Source organism: Echeneis naucrates, chromosome 1 (assembly GCF_900963305.1).
Source record: "Echeneis naucrates chromosome 1, fEcheNa1.1, whole genome shotgun sequence".
Classification (NCBI taxonomy): Eukaryota; Metazoa; Chordata; class Actinopteri; order Carangiformes; family Echeneidae; genus Echeneis; species Echeneis naucrates.
Genome location: NC_042511.1, coordinates 11,034,289 through 11,053,610, shown reverse-complemented (window position 1 = coordinate 11,053,610; position 19,322 = coordinate 11,034,289). Strand labels below are relative to the sequence as shown.

At 42.5% G+C, this 19,322-nt stretch overlaps 4 protein-coding genes across 4 annotated transcripts; 3 read left to right on the top strand and 1 right to left on the bottom strand.

The window, feature by feature from the left end:
* The first annotated feature begins 273 nt into the window (after positions 1–273).
* Positions 274–3,801, top strand: saraf (store-operated calcium entry-associated regulatory factor). The gene is made up of 7 exons (XM_029504927.1): positions 274–416; positions 636–814; positions 1,520–1,718; positions 1,804–2,082; positions 2,240–2,456; positions 2,536–2,633; positions 3,011–3,801. Exons 1-7 carry the CDS (start codon positions 350–352, stop codon positions 3,034–3,036), a joined length of 1,065 nt encoding a protein of 354 aa, XP_029360787.1. The 5' UTR covers positions 274–349; the 3' UTR covers positions 3,037–3,801.
* Positions 3,802–6,470: 2,669 nt separating this feature from the next.
* On the top strand, positions 6,471–7,458 carry tmem187 (transmembrane protein 187). Its single transcript, XM_029506830.1, has one exon. The coding sequence runs from the start codon at positions 6,524–6,526 to the stop codon at positions 7,307–7,309; it is 786 nt and encodes a 261-aa protein (XP_029362690.1). The 5' UTR covers positions 6,471–6,523; the 3' UTR covers positions 7,310–7,458.
* A 218-nt stretch (positions 7,459–7,676) lies between these two features.
* Positions 7,677–12,594, bottom strand: LOC115055730 (galanin receptor type 1). The gene is made up of 8 exons (XM_029521767.1): positions 12,558–12,594; positions 11,388–11,527; positions 11,211–11,274; positions 10,923–11,048; positions 9,517–9,655; positions 9,224–9,376; positions 8,391–8,475; positions 7,677–8,265 (listed from the first exon to the last, which is right to left on the bottom strand). The coding sequence occupies exons 1-8, from the start codon at positions 12,592–12,594 to the stop codon at positions 8,056–8,058; spliced, it is 954 nt and encodes a 317-aa protein (XP_029377627.1). The 3' UTR covers positions 7,677–8,055.
* A 1,640-nt stretch (positions 12,595–14,234) lies between these two features.
* ndufs8a (NADH:ubiquinone oxidoreductase core subunit S8a) lies at positions 14,235–19,051 on the top strand. Its single transcript, XM_029506603.1, has 8 exons — positions 14,235–14,309; positions 15,454–15,509; positions 16,244–16,309; positions 16,928–17,017; positions 17,406–17,514; positions 17,825–17,888; positions 18,078–18,206; positions 18,474–19,051. Exons 2-8 carry the CDS (start codon positions 15,467–15,469, stop codon positions 18,603–18,605), a joined length of 633 nt encoding a protein of 210 aa, XP_029362463.1. The 5' UTR covers positions 14,235–14,309; positions 15,454–15,466; the 3' UTR covers positions 18,606–19,051.
* The last annotated feature ends 271 nt before the right edge of the window (positions 19,052–19,322 follow it).

Below are 19,322 nucleotides of genomic sequence, written 5' to 3'. Positions count from 1 at the left end.
ATAACAACCAAAAGCCACCTCTCTCAGTCACTATACGAACAGTATAAAGTATGAATATATCATTAGCGAAACAACACGAACAGTCAAAGTCACCAGATAACTTTCAAATCCCAGCCGGTGTTACATCTTGATGACGCGCAGTGTGAAAGTTATTTTTCCGACGGCACTTGAAGGCACCGAGTGTGGACTCGTTTACATCAGCCATCCGCTCTGTGATTGGTTGATCTGATGGCGTACGTCGCCGTCGTGCTCTTTCCTCATTGGTCGGCGTCCGCAAAACAAAGTTGCGAAGACACGGAAGTGAAGTGGATCGTCGGACCAAGCTGCTGCGGACTGTGACTGAGGGACGATGATGCGGTTTGTCCCCGCCGTGCTGCACCTCTGGCTGCTGGGCCTCGTCTGTAGCTGGGATGACGGTACGTTACTCTTCGCTGCCCCGCCACGTTCAGGAAATGCAACCGCTCACACCGGAAGCCAACTCCGACGAGTCGACGGTCTGCATGTAGCATCATCGTAAACTGCATGTTACTTCCTCATCAGTGGTTAACAGATCTGCAGCCGCTGGCTCACCAGGTTGGGACTAAGCCTCCTCCTGAAGATACTTGACACCGTGGTTCCTCCTGTCCCCTCCGCAGGTGGTGTGCTGCTGCGGGACGTCCAGGTGTTGACTCTGTATAAGGGACGCTACACCACAGCGAGGCGCAGCAGCCCCGTCGCTCAGCTCCAGTGTGTCGGAGGGTCGGCCGGCTGCCAGGCCTTCATCCCAGAGGTAGTCCAGTGTCAGAACAAGGGCTGGGATGGAGTGGATGTACAGGTGAGCACCGGCCTGTGCTGTCTAATCTGAGCAGGACAGTTTCAAATTCAGAAATATTTCTAAAGATAAAGTTCTTTTGGTCGCTTTCCTCCTTCTCCAAAGACAAATGGGGTTTGTGTTCAAGCAGCAGTAACTCCAGTGTAATCTGCCAGAGTCGTAGATGAACCATCATGTTCGGTGATACTGTTTTATTTAAGCCCGTGAGCACCGTCTGCACTGTGTTATAAATAAAAATAAGTATTTAAGATTAACATCGCGCTCAGTTGAAAGCCTGGTCAGAAATCTTTGTGTTTTGTTTTGTTTTTTCAGTTATTCTTTCAACTCATAACAGTTTGCCAGCAAACCTATTATTTATTATTATTATTATTATTATTATTATTATTATTATTATTATCATCATTTATTTCTTTTTATGATCACCATCATCATCATCTGACTTTCTCAACTGGCATCACCCTCTAAAAAACAGCTGGTTTTTGTTCACGAGGGATTGCATGAACTCTGGCAGCTTCTTGCCACTGATTCTTATTTGTTTATTTAGTGTCCAGAATACAAAACAACTGGAGTTTTAAAAATAAAATATCTGCAGCACTTTTGTGATAGCTGAGTTGTGAGTACGGAGAAGGTTTAAAAAGTAAAACAACATAGGAAGAAAGTTTTGAGCGCTGTGATCACTGGTTGTAACCCCTCCCCTCCTTTTCACAGTGGGAGTGTAAAACTGATATGGATAATTCGTACCGGTTTGGTAAGATCGAGGTGAGCTGTGAGGGCTACAGCCACCCCGCTGATGCCTACATTCTGAAGGGATCCTGTGGGTTGGAGTTCACTTTAGAACTGACAGAGGAGGGCCGGAGGAGGACACAAGGCAGCTGGAGCTCCCACAATGGATTCAAAGGGTTTGGAGGTCAGAGGATGGAGATTAATGAGGTTTCATTTTCACATACAGACTTGATGTCAAGAGACATATTTAATGTGTCTTTCTGTCTCAGATCTTGGGGGCTTTGCCTCCAGTTTCTTCAGCAGTTTCTCTGGACACAAGCATCAGCAGCACAGCCATCAGAACTCACACCTGTCAGGCAGTGAGGACTCAGGAAGTCTGCTGGTGGTCGCTTTGCTACTGCTAGTAGCCTATGGTGTATACAAGCTGTTCCTGAGTGGAAACATTGCCCAGTGGGCGCAGGATGGGGGACAGAATTGGAATCCAAGAGATAATTCCCGTGGCTCCACTGCAGGACCACCACCACCAGGATTCAAACCTGACTTCACAGGTAGTGGTAGTGGTAGTTCCTCCCACTGTCCAAAGGCATGCATGTTCAGGTTAATTAGTCTGAGTGTGAGTGGTTGTTTGTCTCTCTGTCTCTGTGTTGGCCCTGAATAAGACAACAGCTACCTCACTGACACTTTGTTATGTTGTTTTCTGTTCAGGCCATCCTGGTGCCAGTTCAGGCTATCCTGGTGCCAGTTCAGGCTATCCTGGTGCCAGTTCAGGCTATCCTGGTGCCAACCCAGGTTATGGTTTCCGAAGTGATTACACTCATAGACAACAGTACCCAGGAGACCCAACTGCTGCTGGCACAGGTGGAGGCTTCTGGACTGGCATGGGAACGGGCAGCTTCCTGGGCTATCTTTTTGGTCGTCAGAGGTTGGTAAAAAGACAAAGGAACTTCATTCCTCCTCCTCCTGTATTCTGAGCTTTCAGCATATCACCATCTGTTTTCCAGAAACCAGCCTTTTCATTCCAATTACTCCACCTATGGTAAAAGCAGACATCCTGATGCGGACTCCACTTCCTCATCCTCCGGGACACGCACTGCTTCAGGTGTGTAACTATGCTATTTCTGTGAAGTTTAATATCAAGAGTAGTTGAATGTCATATTTCTGAGGTTCTGTGGAGAGATCCAGAAGTATCTGGATATACATAATGTAAAAAAAGTTTTAGAGAAAAAAAGGATAACTTTTCCAGATACAACTCACTGACACTTACAAATTGACATTATTGACAAGTCTGTCTGTTGCTCATTCTGTCAAGTGTCAAGTTATGCAGACAAGATCTTTTCTTGATTGCCCTGTTTAATTCATATGTGAATTCAGCATGAGTATCATAAGCTGTTGCAATGAAGGCCTTAGTTTTTTGTTAGTATCCAAAGACCTGCTGTTAGTCCAGCCGGCTAACCAATACCTGGGTTTGCATGTCAGGTTTTGGAGGAACCAAGAGAAGATAGAGGCTTGGGAGGTGGACTGATTCTTCACAGTGGACATCACCAACAGATCTTAAAATGATGAGCTCATTGTTTGGTGGTGGTAGGTCAAACATGACAAAAGCCCCATGAGAAGAGCCTCTCATATAGAGATCAACCTGTCTAACCGTGCTCCTCTGGAGAGTGCTGTGTGATTCCAGCTGGTTGTGTTTGGAAGAATGCGTCTCAGGTTGTTTAACAAGAGCACCTTGACCTTAGATAGTCACTGACTTAATCAGCTTTTTGTAGAAATCCATGCTTTAACCCATTTTATTTTACATGAGATCGTGTAGAGGAAAGTGCTGCCCCTATGTGGTCTTCTTGACTGTCCTTGTGGAAATAAGTGTGTTCTGCAGAAATTAAAACTGTCACTCTTTATGCATTCATAAAAAGTAAATGCCTAATTTATATATTATTATGGAATTTCCATGAGGGGAAGAATAAAGTATCTAATTTGTTGAGGTAAGAATCATGACTGGCTGGCACATTTTAAAGGAGCAACAGCCAATGAGCAAAGTCCTACACTCGGCCGATCAATTGATTTATTTACTCACAAAAAAACCCCAAAAACCCGCACATCATGGTTTTGCTTTATTTGCTTTCACAATGCCAAGTCTCCTTTCTTCATGCTTTCATTGGGATTTATGCAAACTCAGTTTAAGTATGCCTTTTAGTAAAGTGTATATATCATTTTTAGGAAAAAAATGTATTTTATTTCAGAAAATGACTAATAAAAATGGTGTTTCATCATGCTGCTTGTTGCTCTTCTCCTTAATATAAAACACACAGTGGATACTTGATATCAAGTTGTGATAGAAACTGTAACAGTATTTTGCTCTCTGTCAGTCCAACCTCACAGCTCTTTAAAGCATCCACCTGGTATTCTTAAGCTCAACTGGTATTCCCTGAAAATATGTTGCCTAAGTGTGATCAGGCCTGAGCCTGAACAGGCCAAAATACATACAGATTAGATCCAGAAAGAAAGAAACGAGAAAAAAAAAACAAAACAAAACAACCCTGAGATCCTGTGAAATCAGTAAGTGAGAGATAATAATGGCCTATAATTCCTTGTGGTAGCTGTATCACAAAAAAATCCTCATGTTGAAACTTATTTGGCCCACCTAAAAGTGATTTTAATGGTCTGATTCCTGTGGAGGGTTCTGGTCCAGTCTCTGGTGGAGTCCCACCTCTGGTCTCGTCCGGTCTAGGCTCTTCTTTTTTCTGCCCAGCCCATCACTCATCACCAATGAACCTAGCCTAGTCTCTGGTTTAGTCTCTAGTTTAGTCTCTAGTCCCCCTCTAGACCCCGCACTTCTTATTGGGCCACCATGCTGCTCAAGTCACTCGGGAGAAAACTGGTTTATCAGTTACCTCCAATTGTACTTTTCATTTACTTACCAGTTGTAAATGGTGCACTGTTCGATATTATAAATAAGATATATATGATAGATATCTACTTTATTGATCCTGAGGGAAATTCACTTACATGCCTTTCACACAACAACCAACAAGACACACAGAGGCATGCTGTGGGGGGGCAGTATGAGTTTCAAACCCGGAAGTAACAGTAGCAGCCGTTTACTCTCGCCCCATTTCGGACCGGGCCGGTGTGTCAACCGATTCCCCCCCCCCCCCCTCCGAGTTCCTGTTCCCCTTTACGCTGATTTACTGCTGAGTCGTGCGTAGCTGCTATGTTACGGTGCGTACTTAAAGAAGAAACACAGCTGGGTGTACGGAAAGCGAAATGGAACAAGCCAATTTGTACATGACTGGTATCTTATTTATTATATAAAAAAATAAACGTAGAAAGCTTTTGTTCGGCCATTCATTGTCAATCTTTGTGTAAACGGATGCCAGCTAGCATAGCTGTGTGAGAGTAGCCTACGTTAAGTAAACCTCACTGTGGATCACTTAGACTACTTAGTCGCTTATAGGTCTACATAATTGTCATTGTGATGATCAACCAGTTAAACTGTAGCATATACACAACAAAAGTTCAGCAACAAAGCATGGTATTTATTTACTCACAAAAATGATAAACAAATCAACAGGCTCGGAGCTAAGAAGAGGAGGTCACGTGGGGTGCTGGAGCCAATCCCAGTTCACGCTGGGTGAGTACGTCATCACGGTTAGGTCAGGTGACGTAAATGTGGAATGGTGAAATAGCGTAAATGTCTGCGGCATCTCGAGCAGCGCTGTGGCGCAGCGGTAACGCTGCCGCCCCGCACCTGGTAGGGAAGGGTTCAATTCCCGGCTAGGGTAGGGTATGTGAATGTATGTTGTAATGTAACCCCGGGGTTAAGTGACGTAATCACAATGATTGTATGATATGTAATGTAACATGTAGATATCTACACAATGTAAATGTAACATGTATGTAATGTAAATGTATGTAATGTAATGTAATGTAAAGGTTCCATTCCCGGTGTGGGCACCTGCACATGTCTACGGAGTTCATTGGTTACGAGTAATGGACTGGGCTAATGCAGATACGGCGCCCCCCCCAGGACCTAGGCCGAACCAGACCAGACCGGTGACGGCACCCCTCCAGGAACGGACCGAGACCAGACCGGAGACAGGACGCGTCCACAGACTAGACCAGTAAAAGAGCTGAGATAATACCAAATACCACTGAGATAATAACATAACATTTAATTACATAAAATAACATTTCGCAACACCCCCCCCCCCATGGTTTGGTAAGCTCCGCCCCCCTTGGTTACTGTTGCTATCCTTGTGTGTGTTGTTGTGGAGTACTTCTTCTAAAGTCTCTTCCTTTCTGATGGAGCTACCAAACCCAGTTTTTCTGTCTAAGATAACGTTTTGTGTCGGGCTTTAATACAAGATAGGCTAATGGCTAATTACCGCCGTTCGAGTTGCCGCAGACATTTGCGCCATTTCACCATTCCACATTCACGTCACCTGACCTAACCGTGATGACGTACTCACCCAGCGTGAACTGGGATTGGCTCCAGCACCCCACGTGACCTCCTCTTCTTAGCTCCGAGCCTGTTGATTTGTTTATCATTTTTGTGAGTAAATAAATACCATGCTTTGTTGCTGAACTTTTGTTGTGTATATGCTACAGTTTAACTGGTTGATCATCACAATGACAATTATGTAGACCTATAAGCGACTAAGTAGTCTAAGTGATCCACAGTGAGGTTTACTTAACGTAGGCTACTCTCACACAGCTATGCTAGCTGGCATCCGTTTACACAAAGATTGACAATGAATGACCGAACAAATGCTTTCTCAATTTATTTTTTATAATATAAATGACATACCAGTCATCTACAAATTGGCTTGTTCCATTTCGCTTTCCGTACACCCAGCTGTGTTTCTTCTTTAAGTACGCACCGTAACATAGCAGCTACGCACGACTCAGCAGTAAATCAGCGTAAAGGGGAACAGGAACTTGGAGGAGGAGGAGGAGGGCGAATCGGTTGACACACCGGCCCGCGATACAGTCATGAAGTCCGCCTTGCTTCACATTTCACTGCTTTTCGTTTTCTGTGTGTTTTTGGCCAACAGCAGTCTGTTCGACTCAGTCCACGTGGACTTGTCTTATGAGCACTATGCGGAGCGGCGGGTCGAGTCCCTACCGGCCTCGGTGTCAATGCCGTGTAACAGTGCGGTGAACCTGGGCTACATCCTGGTTGGGCTGTACTGGCTGCTGGCGGACCAAGGCGGCGGAGAGACGGAGGGGGGCCGCTACTTCCGACACGTTTTCGCCTTTATGGCGCTCTTCTATGCGCCTGTGCAGTGGAGCCGCTTGGCGCTCCTGAGGCGCGCTCCCGCCGTGCTCGACCAGTGGCTCACCCTGCCGATCTTCGCGTGGGTTCCCGCGTGGATCGGCTTCATCGAGCACGGGCCATCCGGCTGGCTCGTGTGGCACGCGGCAGCGCTCGAGCTCGGCTCGGTCCTCAGCTACGGCCTCGCGCTGCTGCACGAGCGCGGATTCGAGGTGGCGCTGGGCTGTCACGTGGCCCTCGCCGTTCAGAGGGGAGTCCGCCTGCAGCTGGCGCGCGGGGACCGTGGCACGCTGACGTCCCTGCTGCTGGCGCTGCTCTCGTGCGCTGGCTTTGTACTGCTGAAGCTGCTGGACCACTGGCTCGCTCAGTTCTGGCTCTTCCGCCGCTTCACCGGACACTTCTGGTCCAAAGTGTGCGATGTGCTGCAGTTCCACTTCAGCTTCCGGTTCCTCACCGCACTGACGCAGAAGCACCGCGGGAAGAGCGCGACACAGCGGGACTGAAGAGACGCACGTTCCACTTAACCTTCCTGTCCGGATCAAATGTGACCGATCTACAGAAATATTGTGTTTTACATCTGATTGCCTCGGGGCCTTATGATATCCTCCACACTGTGCACTTGAACATATAAAAGTGATGATCACCACTTTCATTGAAGTTTTAGTGTTTTGGTCGACCTGTGGTGTTCCTGTCATAGGAGAGGAATGGGTATCCCGATTATATTCATCCATCAGATGAGAAAACATCCCCATACACACCACCCCAGCCCAGACACACACACACACACACACACACACACACACACAGACTGACGACCCCCCCACAAGCTATACTGGCGCAGACACAGGGGCCTTGTTTGATTTCTTGGTACAGATGTAAAAGTTTAATTGCAGAAAGGGTGAAAACAACAGCCTAAAGTCTCACATTATAAAACACCAGGTTTCTGTGTCTTTTAAAGCAAGTTTATATCCCAAGTCTGAAAACCAGTTGTCAGCAGGAAGTTTCTGACACCAACTCACTGCCCTGAGCCATGCTCCCCATACCTTTCCTGCTGGGACCCACCACCCAGCACTGACAAATTTAGTTTCCTGAAATGTGCTATACAACAGACATACATGATGAGCCCTGATGCTATATACATAGAAAAAAAAACTTGTAGAGAAAATGAAAGAGGAAAGGTTTTGACGATGTACACTGAAAAGAAAACAAAGTAAGGAATGAGGTCTATCGTAGCTACGTTGTCTGGTTTTTACAGCTCATGTTTCGTGATAGCGGTGAGGACGGGCTCAGACTGTGGTTTTCTTTTGGTCCAAAGCAGGGCCAGGCCAGCCTCCCTGAAGTCCTGGTGGGAGCAGTAGATTAAAGGATTCAGACCACAGTCCAGGTACGACATTACTGAAGACAACGTCCTTAACCAATCAGGTGCTGGTGACAGGTCCAGCCTGCCTAGCAGGATCAGCTGAACCGTGGATGTAGAAAAAGAAAAAGAGAGAGGATATGCATTGTCCTTATGTCTTTCCTAGCTGTGTACAGGCAAATACAGTAGCTCATTGATGCTTCATAGAGAGTGAGTGAATTTGTCACCTCTGACACAGTAAAGGGAGTGTAGCAGAACACGTAGGAGGCCACCAGCAGAGGAGTGACAGCAGACAGGTCAGCTTCATGATCACTGAGATAAAGAGCAGACAACATGACCGTGTTTGTACTCAGTCTTTTCATTATAGCAGATCATTGCAATTGAAGTATTTCTGTATTAGAAACTATGTTTGGTTCAGCCATGGTAATGACATAGTCTCTATGAGGTGACTTTTTACATTTATTGTTTCAAAGTCAAAGAAAGACTAAATAAAAGAATTAAAGTGAAAGAAAGATTAAATGACCTGAAAGACACTATCTAGTCACAAAGAAATGCACAACAACAAAATAGATGACAGAGATGCAGCACAACCCTAACACGACTCAAAACAATCACAAGACTAAAAAAACACAACAAAAACAAAAACCCAAAACTCATCCACATGAAAAAGAGCCTGAAAATGACCACCACAGCATCACAAATTGCACACAGACTGAAAGAAACCAAGAACATCTGAGAAGCCACGAGAGCCATAAAATGTTTTTTAAAAAAGGCACAAAGTGAACTCAGATACATAATAACCACAAGAAGGCGCCAAATTAGGGATACCAGCAACAGCATAAAGGGAACTGAATATGGTCAGAGGGACCAAATAAAATCAAGGTTGAGTTGATGTTCTCAAATCAATGATCCTCTTGACAGAGAGAGCAACGTTAACAAGATTTATGAAATCATAAGTCAGATTCATGGGAACCAAAATATATTTTTCCTTGATGATCAGTCATGAATATCCTCTGAGCTGGTTCAAACGTTTCAAACAATATTTCCTCAGGTGGTTTACCTGTTGCAGCCTGACGCGCTCAAAACAGAGCAGAAGAGGATGACAAGGAAGGGGAGGAAGATGCAGATGGAGAAAGCACACACAATGTAGAACAGCATGTCAGAGTAACTGCTCTCCCAGAAGACAGCACACAGCATCTCTGCTCTGTCATATCTGGACAAGAAGGAAGACACAAGGTGAGGAATATGGTGCGTCACCCATTGTGAACATAATTTCCTTTTTTTCCTATTTAAAAATCCGAAGAACAAAATAGATGTGAAGTGCAGCACTTTCAGAAAGCATCTAAATGATACCTGATCCAGGCATAGACGACAGGGACACTTCCAAATACCACCCCTGTAGCCCAGGAAGCTGAACATGCGGCCACAATGACAGCAAAGACAGCGCTTTCTGTGGAGGCTCTGCCAATCAGCCGCTGCAGACAGAGGAGAGCTGTGAAGGAGAACACAAATCCTCAAACTGACTCAGTCAGGGCATTCATGGGAGTGTTGTCTACTTCCCTGGTTACTATGTGCACTACTTCTGCATAATGAGTGTGGGAGTTGAGCACTATACAAATGCTACTCAAATCCTTATTCAAATGTACTGTGTACTTTACTTCAGTGCGTCCATTTTCTGCATCTCCTGCAGAAAAAAGAATCCAGTATGTGGATGTCAGTGACTTTGACAAGAAGCAAACTGTGATCTGTAGCGACTAAATCAGGCCATCTTCTGTGGGATGTTCCTGGTCCACAGTGGGTAGCACCTACCAAAGGTGGTCCAGCGGTCCAAGGAAGGAAAACTGAACCACAGGGTCATGGGTCACAGCTCGTTGATGGAGGCTGGACTGTGTGTTTTTTACCAGTATTAGTGACATTAAGGTTCAAGTGAACGACGGATGTGTGGGTTTTATGGATAAACTCAAGATTATGTTGTCCAAAAGTTATGTTACCCTTTCCTCTAGCTGTCATCAGAGAAGATAGGTTACGCTCCTTAAGATGAAACCTGTGGGACGCCAGTGAACCCGTTGCTAGGTAACTAACAACTCCTCTGAGACAAATCTTTTAGAACTGGTCATCCAAGATTACCGATCAGCAACTTTGGGTCCTACCAAGACACAGTTTGATCAGGTAAGCCCAGGAAGCTGACTTTCTGTGGCAACCCTAAATAGGACACACACCCACACCTTAGATTTAGGCTAATTCAACAATCTCATGTGAGATGGTGTAATGTACTGGAGATTAACACTGCTCTGATACAGTTGGTGGTGTGAGGCTACTTTTCCACAACAATTCTACAAGTGGCATGTTAATTAACAGAAACATGAAATAACAGATGATCGTTTGTTTAAGTCATCATCTATAACGCCAATAGCAAAATAAGTTGTGTTGGACTGGACTGTTTATTAAATTAACAACTGACACTTCTTTCACTTCGAGCACTGCCCAAAAAAAAGAGTGTATGATGTTTTATTTTATATGTTAGTTACACCATTCAAGTAAAGCCTGCACAATTGCTTTATCAGTGTAGTCTGTGAAGAAAATGTGTAACATGAATTCCTTTGTGTTGTACTCCTTGCACTTGCTGCCAGGTTGAAACTAGCAATAGAATTCAGCCTTAATTTGGATCAACAGACGTTGAAGATTATTGAATGCAGGGCTGTTACTGTAATGAATAAAGAAGTAGAATCAGCCAGTGTCTCTGTGGAGCTGTAACGTACCTATGCTTCCTATAGAGGAGGTGATGAAGGCAAACTTCAGCAGACTGACAGCCTCACACCATGGTGACCTCTGACCTCCAGTCAGCAAAGCCAAGAGAGAGCCGGAGATGATAAGAAGGGAGCAGCCTTCACAACACAGTGGTTCATTATTAGAAATGCTGACTTGCTGTTCTGAGATGTCAAGCACTGTGATTGCTGTGCTCCAATATTAGAATCAAACAAATTATTATGTAGCTTTAGAAATAGTGGGATAAAATAAGAAAGTAAATCACAATGTGTAAGTTGTACCTAAATCTGACAAAGTGAGGCTGATGAAAGGAAGCCAATAACGACAGCAGAACTGACCCCTACACTGAAAAGAAAGGAAGAAGAAAACACAACAAGAATAATCAGCCAAAATTTTTAGATACTTTCCACCGTTCTTCCTGTTTCCTGTACGCATGTTGAGTACGGGTCCCACCTTACCATGGCTTTGACCAACAGAACAAGACAGTTCCCCACAACGCCTATCACCATCTCCAGGCCCAGCACGGCCACCAGCAGCCACTTCTCTGCCTCTGTCCACAAACTCTCCATGAACACTGTCCCATTGAGCCACTCAGTCACTGACAGCGAGAAAGACAGAACAGAGTTTATTATTGAGCAAGATTTTTACAAAACTCATGTCCACTGCTCTAAACCTAGTATTATTGGGCTTTTATGTTCCTGCAGGTTCAGTGGCAGAAATTGGAATAATTACTCTTTGAATATCAAAACAATAAGAACCATTTTAAATGGAACGTTATATTACATTTATATTTATATTTATATTTATATTTATATTTAAATGTAAATTTATATTTATATTTATATTTATATGTATATTTATATTTATATTTATATTTATATTTATATTTATATTTATATTTAAATTTATATTTATATTTATATTTATATATTTATTTATTGTGTGTTTTATTTGCCCATTGCTTCTCCCTCTACCATCCTGACCACTGGGAAGGCAGCCTGGCTAATGTGTGGTGCATGTGCAAAAGCCAACAGTACACACAACATGATAATGGATAGGAAGAGTCACTGTAGTTGTAGTGAAAGTTATTGTGTAGCAAACTAAAGATGTTATTCTTTGTACTTTACAAGAAGGCGCCAAATTAGGGATACCAGCAACAAAAAAACTCAAACTAATAAAAAATGGAAGTGGATACGTCTGAGAATGACATTATATGAAATATATGTCGAAATGAGCAAATATCTTGAACATGGTACGTAATGAATGGCAATTCAAGCACTTTTTAAAGTTTTTTTCTTTTTTTTTTATTTTAGCAATAACTGGGTTTTCATACTGACCTCTGTCCTTGTCACAAAAATAATATACAGTTCTTTTAATCAAACAGAGACATACATTCAAACAGCAACCTCAAAGAGATAATGTCTGATATTTATTAGAAAGAATTGTTTCACTTACTTCTACAGTGAGCTGCCCATCCAGCCTTTAGCAAGGAGTTGTACTTGTTTGTACTGTCGAACTTGTTTGCACTGTCATTGGAAATTTCAATTAAAATTGACATGCCCCATTACCTTAACAAAAGTAGTTCTGACGCACTGTCTGCGTGTGTTTGTGTGTATTAGTGCGTAGACTGGGGCCGGGGAGGTTCGCCTCCTCCGCCTTGGGCATCGTGTCAGTCCTCCCTGGGGAGGTGATGTCCTCCTGTGGCCAACTCATGTCAAGCCATGGCAGCTGCTGGTGGCGATGGCCTTATTTCTGTGCTCTGTCACTGCTGGTTCCCGTGGTCCTCTGCCTGATGTGCAGCCAAAATGTGTATCAATCTCATAAAAGTTGATACAGTTTGTGGTGTGAAACTATAAGGACAAATGCAGACTAAAAAAAAAGATTTTGACACTTCACAGGCAGGTCAGCCTACTGTGGTGGAAATCACAGATTTGCAGGAACAGAAAGTGTAAAATATAAAGAGATATGAGCAGATAACTGGAATAGTAGTTATTCAGTGGAGTTTGAAAGCAATCATGAAATTTTTCTGGCTCCATTAGTATGGATTTGAATGGCAGCGGTTGAAAGAGCTACAGCTCAAAATGGGACAGATATTAAAATAGGCTCTTCTCACAATTGATTTGAGAACATTTTCTTCATAAATATAAAATTCCCAGGTAAAATCAGGAGCTCAACAATACTGAAAGTAAACTTATTTTTATATATTCAATGTAAATGATATATTTTTAACTTATCATTTATTTGTTGTTTTGTATGATATAAAGTTTTTAGGTTTTTCAAAGGCATGTTCAACAGGAATGTGACCCGCTGTAGAACAAATTATTTGCTTTGTTTCTCAGTTTTACAAAAAGTATATTTGTCACTAACTAATAAATCTTTAAATTGGATAAATGTTTGATTTATTTGTAATAGATTTGTGACTTGTCCAGAGTGAAACTCTGGGCTCCACCACCTTTGTGACCCTGAGGGCGAAGCAGCTGAAAATGAATGAATGAAGGATTCCAAGTGTTTCGCACTTTGTGAAAAATGTGAGAGGAACAAGCCATCAATAAAAACTTTTTTATCAATTTGAAAATTGCACCGGCAGTTAGAAAATGACAGTGCAAACATGAAAACAGTTCAAAGATACAATGAGATATCTGTTTTGGTATTGAGATAATAAACACAATATGAATACAATAAATAAATTACATATAAAAAGCATGTAGAATAGTGCAGTGGCTGGAAGGAAATCTGGTGTAAAACCTTATGCCAAAACAATCATACAAGTCACAGAACTGACGTGCTGTTTTAACAGTATCATTTACACCGTCATGCTGATCCAGGAATAAAATGCAATGTAAAATGTGAAATGAAAGAGAACAGCCCTAGTTTACCACTGTGTTTACATTCACTGAACTGTGATATTTTTCATAGTAGCACATATTTTTTTTCACTCCCAAAATCTTTTTTAGAAATTACAAAGCCTTTTAAATTTTAGATTAAAGATTCAAATTACAAATGCAGACTTATAGCAGAATGCAGAATATAAAACAGGTAAACCACACCGATGTTCAAATTTGAATAGCATTCACAGAAATCATACATAGCCCACATAAAATGAAAAAAAAAGAAAAACAGGGGAAATAAAATCAGATGGATCAAGGCACAGGAATTATATTTCATTTGGGATTGATTAACAACAATTCTTCAAAGAACTGTAGTGTGTAGTTTTCCTATTTTTTAAATCATCATGTGAACATTGCACGTCCGCCCGACGTCAAGAGACGTATTACGTCATGTAAACTTCCGATTTACGGAACGGACGGCGGAAGTCGGATGTTGTCCGTTCCGTAAATCGTCCGCTGTTCTGGTTCAGAAGGCCAAATAGCGACAAACCGGTGAGTTTGAAAACGTTTTAACTTCAAAAAGCTCTTTTCTTGAAAATATCTTTAAAGCCACTCCATGTAGTAAACTAATTACCATTCATGTCGTTGGTGTTAAAAACTCACCGGGGTTAGTATTGCCTTTAATTCACCTCAAGCGACCTTTATGCAAAAGTCCTTGACAGTACAGTGTTAGCCTAGCTTAGTTTAGCTTCTGTCTGAAGACTTTCCTAAAGTAAAATCAGAGCACATGGCCGTGTGAAGTGCTGTAACCCCGAGTGGTGTGTCTCCTCCAGGCTAGTGTTGTAACATAAGCAGTGTCAAGCCACCTCGTTAGTGTTAGTGTTGGTGTTGTGTAGTACAGCTAGAGTTAGAAACAGCAGCATCTCACTGTAGAGCACAGGAGGACAGGGAGACTGGGGATAGAGGGGGTAAGGATCAGGGGGACTCGAGTCTCTGAACTGACTGCTTCAGTCAGACACACTAGGCCCTCTGTTCTGCATCTCTATAGAAGAAGACTTGTACTGCAGTATCAACCAAACAGCCCTGGACTGCCTGCAGACCAGAGTCCTGTCTGTCATGGACTCTCCTTCACAGTTACAGTCACCCGTCTTTGGACGGATGAAGGCAAGCCTTCTCTGACGTGACAGGCTGGTACAGTGATATGTTTCTGCAGCTCGGACATTGAACTGTCAGTCTGGGACAGAATCCAAGCTAAGAATTGCTCATAATTCATCAGAGTCTGTTGGGATTTGAACTGAGAGGTGCACTACAGGATCTGTCTGACCGCTTATTTTCTGTATGTTTTCTTTTTATGTTATTGTTGTTTAAGCTAGCATTGTTTTCTTCTCCTTATTAACTATAAGGCTGAGCTATTTTAATTTCAGTAGAATTTTTAAAAAATGTGCATGGAAACAAGGTTACAATTACCCAGGTCTAACTCTTACGGACAGTGGCAGTGAAAAATCCACAGTGGTGAAGTGTTTTGCCTAGAAACACAAATAAATGTCTGCATCTGTTACACACAACAAGAAATGACAACATGACAATAATGTAAAAATATGGGGGAGAAATTAGTCTGAATTTTAATTATGGGACAGTGTGTCTATTGATGTGTTAATGCAGCTGTTCCTCACTGTGATTGTGTTTGTGGTTTCAGCTTCAACGACATCATGGCTGCAGCACTGCGTTTACTATACTCTGTCTCAAGGCCTGGTAAGATAAAAACCCATCAGGACAGTGATCCAGTCCAGCTGTTGTATCAGGAAACATTTTAGGCACTCACTTTGAAACTAAGCATCTCCAAACCTATCAGGTCTGACAGAAAAGAATAAATAGTAAATAGAGTAAATAGAGTAAATAACTCAAATGAAACATGTCTGCTCTCTGTAAAACATTTATGTTAATGAGACATCTTTCAGTGTGATAATCAAATCAAATGCATCCATAGTGCCATCCATAGTGCCATCCATAGTGCCAAATCCTCATAGAGGAGGGTAGACCAAACATTTTATAGAAGTATAAAAGAGACACTCAACAATTCATTCCATGAGCAAACACTTGAAGACAGTGGAGGGAAAAACTTCCTTTAAGAGGCAGAAACCTCAGACAGAACCAGACTGAGAGTGGAAGGGGGCATATGTTTTGACCAGATAGATACATAGAAAAAAGAAAGAGAAGAGAGTTGGGGAGGAAGAGAACACAGTAAAAATAAAAACAAACATACATATGTAAAGAGGATTAATATCTGGTACCACTACTATATATTAGTATATTTTTTTAGTAAGTAAAAAATATCAGAGGAAGGGATAATAGAAGTGATTATTATGGCAGTTCCTCTGTAGGTAACTAATGGTGACTGTTGCAGCAGCAGGTATTGGAACAGGATCGAATTAATTACTGTCTAATTACTGTCTATGTTTTCATGATAATGATCTTTTGACTTTCAGGTACTGTTGGGACCAGCCAAAATCTATTGAGGGGCTTCAGTGTCTCTGCTCATAGGGAAGGATTCAGTAAGTATCACAGCACAAACACAGCTTAGTGATGTTGAGGGAGGATTTGATGATGGTGGGGTTGATGTGCTAAAACTGCAGAGAGATCCAAGAGGATGATGAAGCTGAGATGACCGTAGTTTGACCAGAGATTGTTGATGAGTTTGTGCTGTAAACGTATTGCAAGATCCTTGCCTGCATTCTGCAATACGGCAGCACACTCAGCTGCTATGGTTTATGGCTCTCTGTTGCTGATATTTACCACTGTGTATATATTATTATTGCTATACAACACAGTTTGCATCCCCAGTTTTGCTGAAGGAGGCTGCAATGCATTTTAGTATAGTTTTTTTTTTATTTGTTTTGGGTTTTTTTTTTATTAATTGGCATGGCATGCACCCTATCTGCTTGAACACTTGCACTGTCAGATTTTAGTATTTTTCACAGGATGGGTAAGTTGAGAATCTATTTTGTCTGGGTGACATGATTGTGGTTTTGATCATGAAGGATGAAACCAACCTGCTTCTGCTACCTGCCAGAATGCCAACATTGGCTCTTTCCAGAGTACGTAATAAAAGGTCTCTGGAGTAACAGATGTCAGCAAAAAGAAAAAAGACTTTTTCACTCTTGTGTCTGCAGAGTATGTGAATGCTCAGGAGGTTCCTACAGACTTGAAGTCTATCACAGACCGAGCTGCTCAGACGCTGCTGTGGACAGAGCTCTTCAGAGGTCAGCTGTTGTACACAGGCTAAACATGCATGCACATGTACACACACCGATGTCCAGCCATACAAATGTGTGTGTTATTTATATATGTGTACACACACACACACAAATAGATATAACTGTATAACCATCACAAACCTTGACATTATATAGTGGATAACAAGGGAAAATAGTGTTTTCTAGAATGACTCTAGAATAACTCAAAGTGTTACAGTGTACACTGTATTTGCTATTACTAAAGAGGGAATAAGCTAAGACACTGCAAATTTGACCAAAGTGTTGTACACTGGTTAAAATGTAATAAAATATAAATAGACAGAAGAAAAAGACCATATGGGTCAAACAGTGTGTTGCTTCTTTCTCAACCTGAGTGAAAGTGTTGTCGTGTCAGGTCTGGGTATGACGATGAGCTACCTGTTCAGAGAACCCGCCACCATCAACTACCCATTTGAGAAGGGTCCACTGTCACCTCGCTTCAGAGGAGAGCACGCCCTGCGCAGGTGAGACTCAGCCTTGAACATGTACTCTCTCCATGTTCTCCTAAAGTCTCAACATATGCACATCAGGCCACCTGGTGAGTTGCCTCTAAATTTCGAAGGTGTGAGTGACAATGGATGTTTGTCTCTATTTGTTGGCCATCTGTTGGACTTAAGACTTTTCTGAACCCACATCTGTCACCGAATGTCAACCAGCTGATGGTTTCCTTCAAAATTAAGCTAGCAACTGTTCAGATTACTTCCTGGGCCAGAACAAATTACATTCTGAGAACTTCAGTGATGGTGGTTGGTTTTTGTGATACTGTTGCACCAGGTACCCTTCAGGAGAGGAGCGTTGTATTGCCTGCAAGCTCTGTGAAGCCATCTGCCCTGCACAGGTACACACACACACACACACACACACACACACACATTTCTTAGTCACTCGTGAGGATATTAACTATTGCACTCATGATAGAAATCAAGTGCCTTATGGAGTTTAGCCAGCAGCCTCGGTCGATGGCAGCATTGATGAAACTGTGACATCATGGACAGTCATTCACTATCACCACCAACACTGTGTCCAGGCCATCACCATTGAAGCTGAGACTCGTGCTGACGGCAGCAGGAGGACAACCCGCTATGACATTGACATGACCAAATGCATCTACTGTGGCTTCTGTCAGGAGGCGTGTCCTGTGGACGCCATCGTAGAGGTGTGTGAGTTTTCTGCCTTTGAAGGTCACAGCATCTTTTGATGTGGAGGCAGGAACAGAAAGTATAGGAAGCCAGAGCCTTAACACAGTCCAGTCTCTTAACTCTGTAGCAGCTCCAGCGTCTTGTGTTTTTGAGCTTGTGCAGTGCTGACAGTTAACGCCAAACATTGAAATCACATGCTAAGATTAATGCTAAAACGCTAATGCTAACCCTACTGAGACATTTTTTCCATCCTCTCTTCATCTCACTCTTCTTTCTTCATGCAGGGTCCTAACTTTGAATTCTCCACTGAGACCCACGAAGAGCTGCTCTACAACAAAGAGAAGCTCCTCAACAATGGAGACAAGTGGGAGGCAGAGATAGCTGCCAACATACAGGCTGATTACCTTTACCGATAGTCACCACAAACACACAAACAGACACACATTTGCCAACATAACCTCTGTGACACACATACGTCCATATTGTACATACTGTAAGAAGACTGCTATAGAGGATGTGCTTCACCATTGAATTTATATTGAATGACACCTTGTTTGGAAGCCCCACCCCTCCTGACACCGTGATTTTACCTTACCAGTTTGTGTGTTTTACTTCCACATTGATGGATGATGTATTTATTGCAGAGTGGGGAATACTGCGCTAGCTGTCTGTGTGATACAATGGACAAGTGTGTGTTTGTCCGCTGAGGAGCATGTGGTTATGATTGGAGGGACTTTATCATGAAATGATACTTTTGTCCCACACACATGTACATGGTTAACTGTTAATAAACCTTGATGTCAGTTTTATGGTGTTCATGCTGGTCTACTCTAACTCAAATAATAAAATTCTGGGAGAAACATGGAATGTGTCTTCAGTTTAAGGATTGAACCAGATCAGTAACAAGACGGCCCATCCAGATGTTACTACCATAAAAGGTTGATATCTTCTTTTAAGCATCTATATTTTATTTGAATGGTCCATATCTTATAATGAAAGGCCTGTATTTTGGTTTACAGGCCCTTATTTTATTTAAAGTTCAGTATTTAAAATGAAAGGTCCATGTTTTATATGGGAAAATCAGAAGGTCTATATTTTATATTAAATAATGTGTATTTCTCATAAATCTCCAC